Source organism: Emydura macquarii, unplaced genomic scaffold (genome assembly GCF_026122565.2).
Source record: "Emydura macquarii macquarii isolate MOO-44397 ecotype Brisbane River unplaced genomic scaffold, CSIRO-AGI_Emac_v2 contig_1253, whole genome shotgun sequence".
Taxonomy (NCBI): Eukaryota; Metazoa; Chordata; order Testudines; family Chelidae; genus Emydura; species Emydura macquarii.
In genome coordinates, this window is record NW_027131390.1 from 101351688 (window position 1) to 101369725 (window position 18038).

At 35.8% G+C, this 18038-nt stretch overlaps 1 protein-coding gene across 1 annotated transcript in view; it reads left to right on the forward strand.

The window, feature by feature from the left end:
* HACD2 (3-hydroxyacyl-CoA dehydratase 2) overlaps nucleotides 1–14918 on the forward strand; it is a 42954-nt gene extending 28036 nt beyond the window's left edge. Inside the window, exons 4-7 of the mRNA XM_067549628.1 lie at nucleotides 330–418; nucleotides 6979–7100; nucleotides 8694–8872; nucleotides 11647–14918. Coding sequence (XP_067405729.1) covers nucleotides 330–418; nucleotides 6979–7100; nucleotides 8694–8872; nucleotides 11647–11729 — 473 coding nt within the window. The 3' untranslated portion in view covers nucleotides 11730–14918. The remainder of the gene's footprint in view (nucleotides 1–329; nucleotides 419–6978; nucleotides 7101–8693; nucleotides 8873–11646) is intronic.
* The last annotated feature ends 3120 nt before the right edge of the window (nucleotides 14919–18038 follow it).

An 18038-nucleotide genomic window follows, 5' to 3' on the forward strand; every position in this document is an offset into this window, starting at 1 on the left:
GAGAAAAAATAGACTAATCTTATTTATCCAGTTTGCTCCTTGTGTATTAAGGACTGCCATACTCTTTGTAACAAGATAGATTATTATTTCTTATTTGTATTATGATAGTGCCCAAATTCCCAATCAAGGCATCCCATTAGTACAAACACATCATAGGACACAGTTCTTGCCCTGAAAATTTTGCAGTCTAAATTAAAGTTGATGTTCTTTTGTTCTAAAAGTTCAGCTTTATTGGAGTTTTGCTAAATAACATTATGCCTTAATAAATGTGTGTCTTTCTCTGAAATAGTAAAACTGAGGATATTTATCAGTCCTAAAATATATTTCAGGCATTGTTCCCTCTTCTGTTGTCCTGACTGCTTTCCAAGTGATGTCAAGAGTTTTCCTGACTTGGGCTGTAACACACAGTGTAAAAGAGGTAAGTTTAAGTCAAAGGAGGGAGAATGAAAGGTGAATGAGAAGGTGCTACAAAGAAGCCAGTGTCAGTCACTTTTATTTTATTTAAAGATATCCTTCTCTGCCTTCCCATATCTGACTGGTTTATATGCAATTTCTACAGACCTCAGAAAATCTATTTGACTTCAGCTCACATGTTATGTCCATATTACACATTGGCATTTTCTTTGACCGCTCCTCTCCCTTCCCATGCTAAGTTTAAGGGAATCTTATATTTTTGACACAATAAATCCACTTGTATTCAGAATACTGGAGCAAATGAAATGATGGCAAAAGATTACTTGCTGGTATTTCACTTCACTTGTGGTGGGCTTTTATATAGAGGTGGTAATCAGAATGAAATACCTTGCTTTGGTTCCAAATACTAGTGGACCCCATTAGTCATAAGCATCCCAGTTCTGGCCCACCACCACCTTAGACTTCAGGTCTTTTGATCATTGTATCTGATCTCTTCCACTTCCAAAATTATCATTACACCACTAGTCTGGAATTTGAGGGAGGTTGGGGATGTAATATTAAGTTTTCTAGTTATCAGACTAGATTTTTCTGGCTCCAGTATTCTGGAATACTGGAAGAGCTAGCTAGCTACTGTATTTCTGGGAAATTCCTGTAACTAGTTACTGGAGCTGTAACTAGGCAGTGATTCTAGAAGAGCCAGTGGGGGAATGTCACTTCGTCTTCAACTGAGAATCCCCCTTTAAATTTGTAATTTCCAATATCCGTTTATTAAACCCATTATCCTAAGACCAAGATCCCACTTTTTCAGTATCTCACTTTGAATGAGGCAGTGCAAAACCATTGTTACCTGAATGTTGCTAATATGTCATATTCCTTTCTGCTATGTGCCTGATTCTATTTTCATTAAAGGTAATAGTAAAACTCCTGTTGTTTTGAGTTGGAATAGGATCAAGAATTGTAGGTGTCTTTGCATTCCCAAATAAGCTTGCAATGTTTTCCTGAACAATATTTCTAATATTCTATTCTTTGTACTGAGAATGGAATATTTTTGAGATTAGTTACATTTACGAGAATATTCCCTGTATCATTATTAATTAATTAAACATTTTATATTACAGTGGGTCCCAAAGTGTGCTGTGAGCTGTCCAAATGTATAGGAAAACAATATAAAAATACAAAAAAAGTGGAGGAAAAGAATATGATAAACAGACAAGGTGATCAAGGTAGTGATTAGCATATATTTTACTGGAGCCACAATCTTGCAGGTTTTGTAAAATAATTGTTACACAAAAAAAACACTTCTCCTTCCTAGTTCTACTCATCACAGGACCCTGACTTTGAAATGGCAAAAGTTAGTCTGGTGGGTTCAGATGAGGAGGGGCCTCTTCTGTGGCCTTATTCTTCTTTGGAGACATTTTAGCCTAGGACTCTTTCCAAAGCTGTGCCTCCATGCCTCCACTGATTCCATATAATGTTTTCCCTCCAACCCTTTCCCGTTTTACATGTTAGTTCGATTTCTGATTTAGCCCTTTGGTATAATCCATCTCTATAGCTATCCCCTTTCATTTCCTGAGTTTATTTGGCCTTTGCCTAGTTAACAACCTCTGCTTAGGGCACTTGCTTCTTGTCAATTACATGCCCATCCTTGTAAAACAGCTTACTGTCAGGTGCTGAGGTCACAGGGGTTGCTGAGATTCTGATGTGATACTTCTGGTGCTAGTCCCAGAGAATTTGCCTTAATTAAAAGATGGTGAGACTCCTAACGTCACATGAGATTGAGATGAAGCTTTGTGTTCTGGAATGATGGGATATCCCAGAGTACTTGTTGTCCCATTGCCACAATCTGCAGGGGATACTTCACTAGTTGCACCATAGCTTGTAGCTGCATGTATATAGTTATAGTGTATATTACTGTTGCTTCTAACAACCATGAATAGTCCTTTCCACTAGTTCATTTGACATTTTTTTCATACAGTTACTTAATAAGCAAAGGAATATTTAAACATTTTTCTTAATAAAATCCAAAACACCTATGTGAAAACATCTGCTCTTCCTCTGACAAATGTATCCGCAGAATGCAAGTATAGTAATGTTCCAGTTCTGTTGACTCCAGCAAAAAAAAAAAAAAAAAAAGCACGGGAGATGACTGGCAAATTTCAAACAAGCAAATCGGATTCTGAGACTTTAATTAGGAACAAAGAATTAATATTTATATTTAGATATATCTTAATATACATCAATACATCACAAGTGAAAATATTGTTAGTTCTATAGTGCCATTGGGGTGCATGGTGCTTTGTAAACAAGAATAGTAATGTAGAAATTATCCACATTAGAGAATTTCTTCATTATCTTGGCACTAAACATTAAGGACTGGGTGCCTAGACTACTTTTTTAATATCCCCGAAGGTAGGGGAGGATGGTGAAGACTCATGGGGATGCTAGCTTTCAGGCATGGTGGTTAAGCTACCCTGAGACAGTGACTGAAAGAAAGTTATAGCAAGTCAGGTGACAAGATGATCTAAAGACACCAGATCCCGGGTAGACATGGTGCTGTAATTTCTGGTATTTATAGTCATGAGTATTCTGCTTTTTCTAAAGGGCTGTCTGCACAAGTGAGCTCCTTGATGAAGTCCGGGATTAAATTCTTATACACCCTTATGGATTTTGTAAGATATGATGTGTGTATGCATGATAAGGTTTTTTAAATAAACTTCAGTTTTGCTATTTAACTTCTTGAGTTAGAAGCATTTAATATCCTGCTTTCCAGAGTGCTTGCAGATTCTTTGAATGAAGAAACATCAGTATCATGTTTCTCCTCTGTACATTGACCACCTAGAAACTTATTTTGATATGATCTGAAGCATGAATCTTGCTGTTAACATGTTTGTGCTTCTCATGATTTTGTTAGATTTGATGCTGTCATGTTTATAGATATATTAATTTATCATTGCATGGTAGACTTCTGTTAAGCATTGTATGATGTTGTATGGGGGAGAGATTAGTTTATTTTCCTTGAGGCAGCTGGGACTGGCCGTTGTTAGCCTTGTAGAGAAAGTCCTACATGTGGTACAATATCTGCTTTCCAGCAGTTATTTATGGAATATCATTACATCCTGAATGGAGTCTGCTTGTTCGGTGTGTGCCAATATTGTGGTTCCAAAAGAAAAAGGGAAAGAGCATGGTTAAATCAAAAGACTTGTCAAGAGAAAGTGTAAGGGTAATGGGGAGCCTTTCAGTTCCATGTCATATGTTTGAATCTATGTAGAGCCGTAGTGACTGAACCATGCCGTCATCTGATGGCATGTCAGTGGCCTGTGTGAAATTCAACTTGATGATTTTTTTCCAGTTCCAGTAGAAAAGAGTTCACATCTGTACTGGGCCCCTAACAGGATAGAATTCTATTGAAGGGGTATTGTAGGGATCTTTGCATTCTCTATCTGTATTTTACAATATCTTGGGTGGGTAAGTGGAGATGTCAAGTTCTGAGTCTGTGAACTTCACATATTTCATCTACAGTCAAGTATTCTAAAAATTACTTGAAAAGAGAGACTGCCAATTGAATGGGTTCATATCCTAGCTTATTGCACTGGTACTGTGCGAACTTTTAGCTTATAACATTTATCAGAGTTGATAAAGTAAGAAAAGGCCCACACTAAAAGTCTGACTCTCAAAGACAAAATACTGTAGGCCTGATTCACCATGGCAGTACACCAGGGTTATACTGATGTAGTACTTGCAGTGACATAAAACTGAAGTAACAGTAACCCTGGAGCAAGTGATGTGTCTGAGCCTTTATATCTATTTTGAACCCAACATTTTCTTAGTGAAGATAATAAAACAGAGTACTATGGAAGGAGTTGTACTTATCCTTATAATTAACATTTGCATAATGTTTCCTTTCTAAACCCCCACCCATTTTTCAATCATTTATCACCTGAAATATTCACATTGTGGGCTAAAATTTTCCAGAAAAACTTTCTGACCAAAAATTTTTTTTTTAAACTTTGAGCAAAACAATTCAGCCATTTTGAGTATGATAGACCCTCTTTACACATCATAAAAACCAAAAAACATGAAGAATTCCCTTTTTCTTCTCCACCCCCATCCTTAGGACATCTTTCATGTATATGCATGAGGAAAAACAATTAAAGGTGGATAAATTCTTATTTTATCATTTCCTGAATTCTGAATGTTAACTTCACGTCCCAGCATAGTCTTTTTTTTTTTTTTTGACTAATATAAAGATTGCCTCCTATTCATAATTGTGAAGGTAAGCTAAAATAAATCCAAGATCCTCATTGATGACCAATCAATTTGAAATAGCTATCAACAACAATTTCTATCTATGGTCTGAACAGCTTAGTTAGGAAGTTTGTTAAATCATCAGTCATATTAAGAGCATGAAATATACTTTGAACAAATCTCTAACACTGCATTTCAAGGCCTGCAGGAAGAAACAGGGGTATCTTAAAAATTAAAATTAAAAAGAGGAGTTTTATTGAGAACAGATGACTTTTTGAGGATGGCAACAAAACCGCTAGGTTGGTAAAGTCTTGATGTCCTTTTTTTGTGCTCCCCCTGGTTATTTCCTTGTAAGGAAAGGAGAGAGGATGATACTTTTTCTGAATTAACAGTAGCTTTGTCTAGTCAAATAAGACTCTTAAGATATTGTTTAGTAAATCAGGCCCTTAAGGTTTGGTAATGTGTGTCGCAGACAAATTCAAACAGCTAATTAATTTAAGGTGTTCAAAAAAAATCACAGAACGAGGAGTTCTAGTCATAATAAATAGATTTCCAGTACATATGTCTATCTCAGTAACTGGTATCTAATTCTTTATGGTGATATAAAGAACTATCTTAACCCTAACATGGTGAAGAAAATGAATATTCGATCTATGGCTTTGCTGCAAAGAAAGGAATGTCTGTTGAGAACAGTTTTTAAACAGTTCACGCATGCATACTGCTGAACTGGCCAATAAGTGTGGGTACTGGTTTGAATGCAGTTCTAACACATCATCCACACTGGTTAGTTAAATGACTTTAGTAATGATTGCTAGAGCAGTGTTATATGTTTTCATAGTTTCATATTCCGCTGTTCTTTGTGTAGATTGGAAATGATTTAGAAATCAATGGCAAGAAAAGTTATACTATAGAATGAGATTAGCGCTATCTGGGTTCTTTTCCCCTCTTCTGTCAATATTTTTGGTCACCCATTCCCAGTAGCAGTTTCTTGACACTGTCACCCCATACTCCTACCATTTGATTCTCCCCAGATAATAATTTATTGCCCACATCCACAACAATCCACTCCCCTTCCTCTTTGATTCAAGGGACAGAGATCAGAATGGCATGTGAAGATCTGTACAGCGAACTGACTGAGTCTTAACTTTCGGTGTCCTTTCTTTTCCCAGCACAAAATAAATTGGATGACTTGAATTCACCTAATGCTGCTCCTGATTTGACCAGCAGAGGCAGCTATTGAGTGCTTTGAAGCTACCTGGCCTTGGAAACAGCACCTATCTGAGCAATGCTCCTAATTCTCTCTCTAGCTTGAGGAGTAAGCTTTGCTGTTTATACTTGTGAAGCAGAGCACCCAAAGCCCCCGATGAGCATTTAGGGGAGAAAGCGAGAGCTATAAAATAGGTTATTAATGGTATTGGTATACAACATATAAGCAAATGATCAGGGTTTCATCTAGAGTTTCATGCTGCAGGGTGAGGTAGGACTGGCTTGGTGCTACTACTTCACAAATATAAACAGCAAAGCTTACTCCTCAAGCTAGAGAGAATTAGGAGCTTGGTGAAATACTATTATAAGCAGGATGATCACAGATAATAGAAAAAATGTTCTCTGGAGTTGCTGTTTTTTCTTATGCAACGCCATCTGTTTTTGCAGTCTGAGTGTAATAAAACAGCATCTTTTTTTATGTGTTGTCCCATGAGCTTTTGACAAGCAAACATATGATCAGCCCTGTTGACGAACAAACATGTCCCCCATGCCCATATATTTTCTTGTTCCTCATTTTGTATGTGTGTGCATGTACTTTACCCAGGGTGAATTTTGTGTGTATCACCTACACCTACTGACTTCCATTTCCTCTTTTAAAAGTTGGAGAGAAAAGGAAAATATGCAAGTATCATAACTGAATCTAATAGCCCCTCCTCCCTGGGGTTGGGGAGGGAATGAGGGGATAGGTACAAGATGTGGGATTCAGGCAGTGCGGAATTATTCCACCAGGTTTTTTCACATCATTTAGGCATAATGTGTTTTCATAGGATGGTAGGGCTATCAGTACACTTCAAAGTGATAAGATGACATACTTCTATATTATATTTTCCATTTTTCACTATTGGCAGAGTATTTAGAATTAACAAGAAAAACTATTACAAAAACACCATGCTGGTCCTCAAGTGAATCTTTGGAACTCACTTTCTTAAATGAAGCAATAAAACAAAATGTAAGGGTAGATTATTTTGAGAACTATTTCTTGTCATGTGCATAGTTAACAGTTTATAATTTTTTAAGTTGTTGTACCAAATATTTTCTTTCTCTCTTTAATAGGTACAGAATGAAGATAGTGTCCTCTTATTTGTTGTTGCCTGGACGATCACTGAAATTATCCGTTATTCCTTTTATACATTTAGCCTATTAAATCACCTCCCTTACCTCATCAAATGGGCCAGGTAAGATGTATAAGAGGAAGGTTGATCTTTGCAGCACCCAGATATTTTACTGACTTGACAGGAAAGTTTTCCTTATAACCACACAGAAAATTAGTCTAGTAAGCAGTGAAAATAATTGTGGTACACAACATTATTGATTATTAGCTGACATAACCACCCACAGTCACACGTGGATATATCTCCGTGTCCAGCTCTTGTGCCCCTGGTGCAATTTGTTTCCTTAAAATCTGTTAAATAGAAGTTGAGACATTAATGACCTTTAATTTCTCCAGATTGGAGACCTCATATCCAAAGTGATTATGAAAGAAATAAAAATTCTTGTTATAAACTTAATCTGATTTTTTTTTTTTTTTTTGGTGACCAATGATAGAAGTGTCAGATATTATATTTGCTTTTTTCTATAATCAGTAGTCCATAGTGAATGAATGTACTAGCTTTCAGTAAGGTAGCTCAGAAGAGCAATGATAATGTTGTAATCCAATAGATCAGACTGATTACTTCACAGTGACAATCAAATTTGGATTTATTTATTTATTTACTTATTTGTTGCTCAGCATCTGAGTGTGAATATAAATATCAATTTTAAGATTCTGTCTCAAAGGGAGCATGGAAATTTTAGGGACACTGTCAACTCAACATCTAACAACTTAAAAATAATTATTTTGGGGTACTACACTTACTTTTGAGTCCCCCTGCCAAATTATGTAGTTTTAAAGTAGCTTTGTTTTTGTATGGGTCTTTCTCACAGTAGTGGGAAAAGAACATAAACAAAAAAAGTCAGTCATCCTGCAACAAGTTTCTCTGTTATCCTTTAATAAACGGATATTGGTATCTATCTGAACATCATTTGGAAGGGGTGTGATATAACAAACATTCAAATGTATTTATCTTACAACAGGCTGCTATATTGTCTATGCTACAAGAATCCCTATTTTAAAGGAGCCCGTCAATTTAAAATCACACTTGTGTCTGAAAATGTTTATTTAATATTGTTATAAGTTACCACCTGTTACACGACTACTGTAACTGAGAGGAAAGAAAAAAATTACAGCACTCTGTATGATCAGTTTCACTGTTTCTCACTGTTTTACACAGTTTTCTTTTTTTGTACAGATCTTGCAGACAACAATAAAGTGAAATGTTTTTTTTAAAGGCAAATGTTATGAAAAATCCTCAAATTGGCAGAAGCTCAGGGACAGGTGTTGTACCTGAAACTACTTTGAACTCTTTTATATAGACTAGATTTCAAGCAGATACAATATCTTGCTTAATAATCCATCACTACCAGATGGTTCAGATATTTCAGTTACAATTTTGCAGGAATATATTCAAATACAATTTGCAGCTTATCCAAGACACCTCTGCATTCAGTGAAATTTGATTGTTAGTCTGAACATTTTACCTTGGAGATAGCAACCTAACCTTACTGTGCACTAATCAAATACCAATTAATACAGAAATAGCAATGCAAATATTAAATTTATTTGTGGTGATTGAAAACTCGAGTAACCATAACATAATTTAACAAATAATTTCACTAATAAGAGTTTGGGACTGATTTTTTTATGCCTTTCCCTAAATGTTTTGTTCTAGGTACACACTGTTCATAGTACTGTATCCAATGGGAGTCTCAGGCGAATTACTCACAATATATGCTGCTTTGCCCTTCGTCAGACATGCTGGCTTGTATTCCATTAGTTTACCTAACAAATACAATTTTTCCTTTGATTACTATACATTCCTGATCCTGGTTATGATCTCTTATATTCCAAGTAAGTACACCATTATGTTAGGTTTTTATGTGAAAACACTATATGCAAAGCTAACTGAGAAACTGAATGATTAAACTATATGTGTAGCTAACTAGCTTTACAGGTAGCAACATACTTTTCTGAAAGTTACTTAAAAAAAAGATGATCAGACAAATGTAGAACTACAATAGTCAGCATTTACCACACAGTAGTAATGGAAATACCAGTTTTTTTCTCTATATTTGGAATATAAAATAACTGTACTACCTTTTGGCAAATGTTGACTTTAATGATTTTTCTCTCTCCCTCTCTCGTCCATTTATGGAATTTAATTGTTTTGAACTCTGTTTGGACGAATAAAACACAGTTAGTCTATAGTTATTTAAAAAAAAATACATATTTTTATTTATTTATTTTTGAGCCAAGTTTTTTTTCTCTTCATGACTTTTCCAGTACATGAGTGGCAGATTTGCTATCCTCACAAAAACTGCAAAGCAGTGCAATTTTGGTCAAACAAAGTAGTCTTTGTGGGGAACACTGTTTTTGTACTCATAACTCCTCAGGGATGCTTCTCTAGCTATCTTGTCTTGAGAGGGAGAGGCAGTCTGACTCATAATTTAGAAACCTATAATGTAGGTCTTGTTTTTCTTTGAGCTGTGGTGTTTTAAAGTAAAAGATCTGTAACCAATAAAATTATGCCATTGAGTCTAAAATTCAAAAGAATGTAATGATGATGCTATTAGTGTCTATTTAGCTATTCCTACAGCTGTTTATTCTCTGAACTTTTTATTATCTATGTAGCCTTCTAGTCTATGCAGAATGGTGCATCGTATCCTAAGTAAGATTTAAACTTGAACAGTGTTGAATTCTACAACCAACGCTTATAATCTTCTAAGTAAGGCTTCTTATGAATCTTGATGTCACAAAAGTCATAATTTTTCCATCTGCTATGAAAACTGCATTTCATTCATTTTGTGTCCAAGAATAATAAATTTGGCATAAGCCCAAGGAGGCAGAGTAATTTTGGATTTATTTAAATAAAAAGAAGAAAAGTCTTTTTCACTTCTATTCTTCCACTGGAATAGTTAGATTGTAGTTGATGAAACCAAGAGGAGTGGTGGAAACTGAGCCTTCAAACCAATTTATCTAGATCTTGCCTTTTAAAATAGCTCAATTTTGGGGCAACACTTTCCCCTTCATATAATATGTTTTGTTCCAGTTTAGAATAATCAGTGTTTTTCAGTTATATACATAATTTTTAAACTAATAATCCAACAATGTGAATTGTTTTTCTGATTGCCCTGATAGATGAACATAGCAGACATGTCATATGTGTTTCACATTTTTATGCTCAACTTGTACTTGGTGTCTTCTTGCATAAACTTCTAGCCTTTGGTATTTTGAGAGCTCACGAGGATTAAGATTCAGTTGTCAAATCAGTTAATTCAGTTCATTCTGGCCAACTTCACAAGTCTGCTGTCCCTCCACAAAAGCACCATATTTTATGGTGGTGTGTATAAGAATGCCGAAAATAAACATAGGACCAATCCACTTTTCCTTACCGTAAGCTGCCACTGAAAACTTAGAAAATACGAGGGTTAAAATGACAGCAAATCTTTGAAAGATTTCTCATTGTAAGTAATACAGATAATTTTCCTTTATAGTTGCACCGTGCTCTGTACTTCATGAAAACCTTTAGTTTTAAAATGAAGGTTCTGTCAAATTAGCTTCTGACCAAAATAATTCTTTCATGAAAATCTTGATTGCTCATAATGGCTCCTATGCATGATTGACTTCCTGCATTTGCTCAAGTTTCATTGGAATAATTATGCAACACTGTTTCTTACTAAGTTTTTGTATTTATCAGCACTGGTTTGTAATAGTATAATTTGGAAATCAGTCAAGTGGGAAATAAACTAAAGGGGGGTTGGGGAGAAAGGGTATGTAAACAAAGTGAGGAAAGTTGGAGCAAAGAGTGATGGTTTACAAACAACCACCTTGAAACTTTTTTTTAGTGACAATTTAAATAGCCATGGGCTGATCTCTTTTGCATAACAAACTCTTGGAGTACACAGCTGACATAACAGAGGCTGACACTAGCCTTACCAGGCTCATATGCTTCACTAGGATGAACTGATCTTGAGCTCATGTTTAGAACTAGTATTCATATTTGTTTAGCTGTTCATATCATGTTTGCATGTTTACAATCTCATATTTTGTTCTCCCATTCGGCAAACACTATAACTTATTGTATAAACACAATCTTACTCTACTCTCTAACCCCTCCTTCAGGATCAAAGAAACTGTACCCAATTTGTTGTCTTCTGAGATCCGTTTCTCTTTATCCCCCTTCAAGAGCCTTTTCTTCCTATTCTTTGTGTGCGGTTCAGGAACTTTTTCATCCTGTGTGTATGTTCAGCTACTACTTAGATATATAGTCTGACAAACTCACTCTGATGCCAGAGTTCTGCTGTGTACTCTGACTGTTGATGCATACCTTGGAGTGAAGACCTACACTGAATCATGTAGAAAAATAATGCAGTAATTTGTCCTTTTAAAAAAAAAAAAAAATCATACTGGCAAAAATGGATGCATAGCACCTGAAATCTGTAGTGACAAAAATGTGCATCATCCACTGCCTCAACATTTTTCTGCACAATTTTTTATGAGAAAGTGGATAAGCAATTTCTTCTTTTGAACGGGAGATGACCTTGAATGTGTGACTGTAAGTGTCTTATGTTCAAACACAAACCTGATTTTATACTTTTATTTACATACGTCTGTTCTCTTTTCAGTCTTTCCTCAGCTGTATTTCCACATGCTACATCAGAGGAGAAAGGTACTTTCCCATGCTGAAGAACACAAGAAATCTGAATAATTCCAGCTCTTTTTCAGAACTTTTCACACATCACAATGCTGCAGATTTTCAGTACCCAGCACGTTTATACAGAACAAACAAGGAGTATAAAAATTAAATCAGAGGTTTTAAAAAAACTTAAACTAATGTGATGATTTTGTTGAAATTTCACCATGTAAAACACTAGAATATAATTTTCAGCATGCCCGGCTATGGAGAAATTCTCAGATTTATGTGGCTTTGGCTTTTTAGCCCTTTACCTTTTTCTTTATTTATATGCTAACAAGATTTTTATTTATCACTAGATACCTGATAAAGTTGTACCCACTAAAAGCAGTGCTTGAATTGGGATTATATTATTATTGTCATTGCTTTTTTAAAAGCACTTGACTGCATGCCAGAATTTGTATGTATTGCTATAGAGGTAAACTATGTTCTCTGGAATGTGCTAAGATTTTGTCTGAGTTTCCAGTGAAGGGTGTAAACAGGCAGATTGCTTAAATCTAGCAAGAGAATTTCCTGATTTGAAAGGCAGGTGGGAGGGAGAGCAGAGCAGCAATCACTGAAAGTGAAGGGAAATGTGATTTTTGTTGGATCTTAAACAGTACAGTGTCCTACCAGCGTATGTTATCTAAAGATGTAATTGTTTATTACCTCAGACTCCGATGTTCCAGTGTTGTCCCTACAGACGCTATAATATTGCACTGAAATATTAAAACTGCCTTGATTACAGCAGCTTCAGATCACTTTTTTTTTTTAAATACCAAGGGGAAACGTGTAATTTTAATTTTTCTAAAATAATTGGGCAAAGCAGTGTCATCAGTCATGGACCTGTACAGTGACACCAGGACATGCCACTTGGTAGCTCCGTGTTTACCTGCCTTTATGGCTTTCAATTAGCACTGTAACCTCTAACTGTTGTCCACTAGCTCGTTTAACAGCCTCTTTTGTTTACACATTTGTAAACAGAGAGAGGGTTCAGATAAATTTCTAACTTTCAACTTTAAGAATAAATTTACACAATCACAGTCTAAATATGTTCTGAACAGAGCCTTTTTCCAAATTGTTTTTGGCCGCTTGAACTTAAAGATGCATAGTCTACAATTTCAGTGATGCGTTAAATCTAAATTTAATGATGCTAGCATGCCAAACATTTCTTTTTCAGAATGTAGTCATTCCTATAGGGGTGGTATTTCCACAAACAGATATATCATTACATTTATTTTAGGTTTTTATTTAAAAAAATTAATCTTTTCATTACTACTTTTGATTTTTGTTGGCAACACTGCTTCTTGCTCATTGAAAAAGTAAAATTAAATTTTATCAGTGCTCAAAATGGTAGAGCCTTCGATATGTAAATGTAGTTAATTTAAATTAACATGCAACACAAATGATACCAGAGCAACACTAAAAAGGGGAGGAAACCTAATTATAATTGTATTGATCTGTTTTAGAGAAATATAGCAGTGTTTGATTTACTGTACAAAATAATGTAAATGTACATCTTTATTGACCAATAAATGTCTCCTGCTACCCCCTTTCAAATTGGCTATCCAGGTTAATTATGGCCAGTGTTTTCAAAGGGAGGCACCTAAATCTATACATAGACACACAAATCAAAATGGCCTGACTTTCACAAGTTGTGAACACTCACTGCTCCCATTGAAAGGCGTGGGAATTCTAGATGCTCAATTCCTTTAAAAATCAAGCCACTTTGATTTAGGTAGCTAAATATGGAGTGAGGAGTCTAATTTTAGGCTCCCACATCTAAACATTCTGGCCTGTGTAAATGACATACAAAATGGAATACGTTAGCTATATTGATGGGTTGGAGGTTTTACAATAGTTTTAATTAGATGGCTTTGGGTTTGCTAAAAAGCAGAGAGATTGCCACAAATCTTTGAGAATGGGAGAAGGCTCTGTATAATTACCTATTTGGTTAGATACGTTTTTATATTTTGGAATTTTTAGTTTTGTACCAATAACACAATACCATATATAAAGGTAATTGATCACACATGTAAATGAATTCCTACCTTTTAAAAAAAATGGAGCTAGCACTCCCAAATGTGAAAAATAATTTGTTTTGGTTATAAGAAATCTTGTCGTCAAACAAAAACCTATTAAATAATTCAATACTCATGTTTTCAACATGTAACATGCATTTAGTGCAAACTAGTATCTGGTACCTGATCCTGCTGCACTTTCTAAGACTAAGCTCCTATTTAAGTCAGTAGAAGTTCATTCTGAAAAAGGACTGTAGAATCAGGCCCTGAGAGATCTTTTTAATAACTGGTTTCTTTGTTCATAATTTTTAAATTTGTTTCTCTTTATAAAATGAGAATGAACATACATACTGTGAAGTGTGTATCTGTCACTGAAATTTAATTCAGTTTATGTGAGCCTAATAGTGGAGGGTTTTATAGGTACTTTATTTGGTATAATCTAGACAGTTCTTTTTCATAAACTATTAACTTGACTTACGTATTTTCTCCCTTCCACTGGAATCACCAAACTGCTACAGCAGATAATGTGTTTCTGCTCTGGTGGTTTTCGTGATGTGCATAATAGTTTGTAGACAGTTTACTGAGTTGTATCCTACTGTACTTCTTTATCCAGGTTTCTCATTACATGGAAGAAACACCATGGTCCTTCTTAGTAGACAATGTACACCTGCAATTGTAAAAAATTTCATAGTGTAAATTACAATAAAACACAGACTAAAGGTGCAGATAAACAAATTATAGTTTTTCACAATGTGATGTTTCTATCAAAGATTTTTTATTTACCAGTGAAAAGGTTGGCATTTGTGTGGACCAATCTGCAAAGTCGTTTTAAAGTCATCTTTCAAGATACAAATAATCATGAATTACATTGAATCAGGTATATGTTGATGCATATTATTATAATGAAATTTGGATGAAAACTATACATTATATACAGTCGTTTTTGTATTTTTGTATGTTGTGAAGAATAAAATGGTAATTTTATAAGTCTTTGATTCACTAAGATTACTATAAGTTAAATGTATTTTTTCTATATGTAGGAACCAGATATTACATGGAGTTCTAAAAGACTAATCTTGGACTTTTTATGCATGTGTGGAAGATATTTCTACCAGATGTTAATGTCGTGAAATGGTTTGTTCACTAAATACTAGTTTGTGTTATTGCATTGTGAAATAAATGGATTCTGTGCTCTCTGCCTGGATTTGAACTACTGACCAGAGATACTAATTGCTGTAATCCAAATAATAAAATTCTGGATGAAATATGGAGTCTTGGCAGTATATAAGGAAAAACGTAAGCAAACACGTATTTGAGTATGCAATAGCAGTTGGTTAATCCTTAATAGTTATTGCTTTGTACACAATATTTTTTCTTGAGGTTTGCAGGAAGATTTTTGGATTCATAATTTTTTTCACTTAAACAGAAGATGGTCTAAACTTAAAACAGTAATTAACATTTTATTTTTCAGTTTTTGTAAATGTCCATCGCAATGTGTTGAGAATATGTACAGGTCCTTGAATGGAATGTGAGATTTTTTGCTTTTCCATTACTATCTGTACTGTCAAAGATAAGTACAACTATTCTATAAGCACAAGTAATTACAGGTAAAAATACAATGGAATGTTTTAACAAATTCAATAGAATATTTAGGAGTTCAGTTGCTAAATATATTGCAAGATGTTTGCTGCCAAGGCAACTTTCTGAATATTTTGTCTTAATGTCCTAATAGTCAATATTTTCAGGGTCCCCCTGCATATTTCTTTTACCAAATACAGGGAATATAGCAAATATGGAGGCAATACTAGTTATCTAGAGTAAAATCTAAAAGCTTTTAAGTATGCATACCCTTTTTAGAGGGGAATTATTTAAGTGAGAGGCCAGGGCAGTTGATGGCCTGAAGCCCAGGAAAAGCTCTGTGCTGTGGTAGGTGTAAAATAAAAAGGGGTGAATTTTTACACAATTCTCTTTTATTTGGTATGGAGAGGGCATTTCTGGAGGGCCAGTTCTTTGTACGTTATAGATTATTTTAGTTATCTGACTACATGACTGTTCCATTCAACTTCCAGTAGCTCTGAAATTCTACACACCCAATCACCTAAATAGAGAATTTTTTTTTGACAAATGAGGACGATGTTTTCACAATATCATGGTAGTGGGTGAGCAAGTGGATTTTGTGCCGGTGCTGGTAAAGTTTGTGACAGTTTTTTCAAGTCTAAGTTATAATTAAGCAGTAATTAGTGGCAAGAAAGCTACCCTTTGCCTTTCAGGACTGGATGGATAACTTCAGGCTGATTTAGTAGGTCACTAATTTCCAGATAATGCCGTAAGTATGTGATTGCTACTAACGAGTCATTGAAAATAAAATATTTACTTTCTTCTGTATTGAAAATTGAAAGTGAAATGCATGCTGTCAGAGCTATGGGTATTCTCTTCACAGTGCTAGTCTTGATGTACCAGTATGCTCACCAACTGGAAAACAGAACTTCTCTCTCAATGTTCCATTGGTGTACATTTGAAATAACCTTGTCTTCATTTCCTTCAACCCTCAGTTATAAAGGGATGGCTTAAAATATGTATAAACGTTTCAACTGTAAGTCACTGTTTCCAAGCCAGGACCGTTCCAAAATGACACAGTAGTTCAGCCTCTACTGTATATCATCATCTGGGTATGTCTCATGTAATCATTTCCCTGCCATTGCAGATGCTTCAGACTCTAGTGCTCATTCCCTCCTGTTCTCTGCCTATGCAATAACAGCTTGGTCTCCTGAGGACTGTACTAGTGTGGTCTAATTCTGGTAGTTGCCTTGTGTGGAGGGATGGGAGGGGGGAGTGTGTTTAGTGGCCTGTGACATACAAAAGGTCAGAGATGATCTGAAGGCCTTAAACTGACACTATGACATTAAATGAGTGTGCTCTCTCAATCCAATTCCTGGTTTACAAGCATTCCCAGCCACATGGTACTATAGGAGATCCTTTATTGGAAGTCTCTGCAGGGGTTTCCTCATATAGAGACTGAACTGTGCCCGTCCCCATGTGAAGGTCTCACCACTTCAGAGTTGAAAGCACCTAGACATGATGGTTTTATGGATCAGATTGCACAGCTGCTATCTGCTGGGAGGATAAAACTGAGTCAGGCACCTTTCAAAAGCACTAAAATCAGAAAATATTAAAAGATTAGTTGTCTGGTGTAGTGTGAGTATATTCCTATCAGTGTCGCAGACATTGGGTGGGAGAAGACAACTAATTAAGGGCCTGATCTTGAAGGTATATTGAATACTCTAAATTCTAGTGGTGCTCAGCACTTCTGAAAATCAGGCTGATTATCTAGTTGCCTAAGTCTGGATTTAGGTGCCTAACTTGGAAAAATTTGTCCCCAAGTCTCTGTACTTATGAGTACCTGTCTGTAACATGAGTACAATACTGCTACAGAGGTGATGTAAGATTTAGTGTTTGTAAAGCACTAAGATCCTTGCATCAAGGTGCAAGCATTTGGTAAAACAAGGCAAATCATCATCTGAGGTATTTGCATTTATGTTAATTCTAAGCTGCAACGTTTTCCATTGCATCTATGCATACACCTCTAGCATCTTGATTGTATTAAGGCTGACCCTATGTGTGATGCAAGTGCAATCCGTTATTCATTTTCTGCTCTCAATTCTTGGAGTGAAATACTACAGACAGCAGAGTTCATAAAATGACAGCATTAAAACATACATCCAGCTCAATAAGCAAGATTTAAGTCTTTCTAGGATCAGTGCAACTCACTTTCCTCGTGAGCTGGGTTAGCCTACAAACATAAAGGTCGATTATGAGTCAGACTGTTACAAAGAAGACATGGCCGTGCTTTCACAGTGTCTCACACTCTCCCCTGGTTTTTTCCTCCTGAATCATGACATGAGAAAAGGCCTGAGAGAATATATAAAAGCAGGCTGCAGGGCGTTTCAGCTTTTTCATGATGCAGACTCAGATTCTGTAATTGCTTTATGGTTCCAAGTGTCATCTTGTGCCATGTAGGAGACCCCTTGAGGTCTTGAAGTGTTTTAGGAGATAGTCACTGATACAGATGGCATGGACATTTCAGAGGTCAGGAATAATGTTTCTTCTTCGAGTGCTTGCTTATATCTATTCCCACTGTAGGGGGGTGTGTGCCTCCATGCACGGTTACCGGAACGTTTTTCCCTTTAGCAGTACCTGTAGGGCCGGCTCCAATGACCCCTGGAGCTCTGTGCACGTGCTGCAGTATATGAGGCACTGCCAGCCCTACGCCCCCTCAGTTCCTTCTTTCCACCTGTGACGGTTGCTGGAACTGCTGCAACTTGAA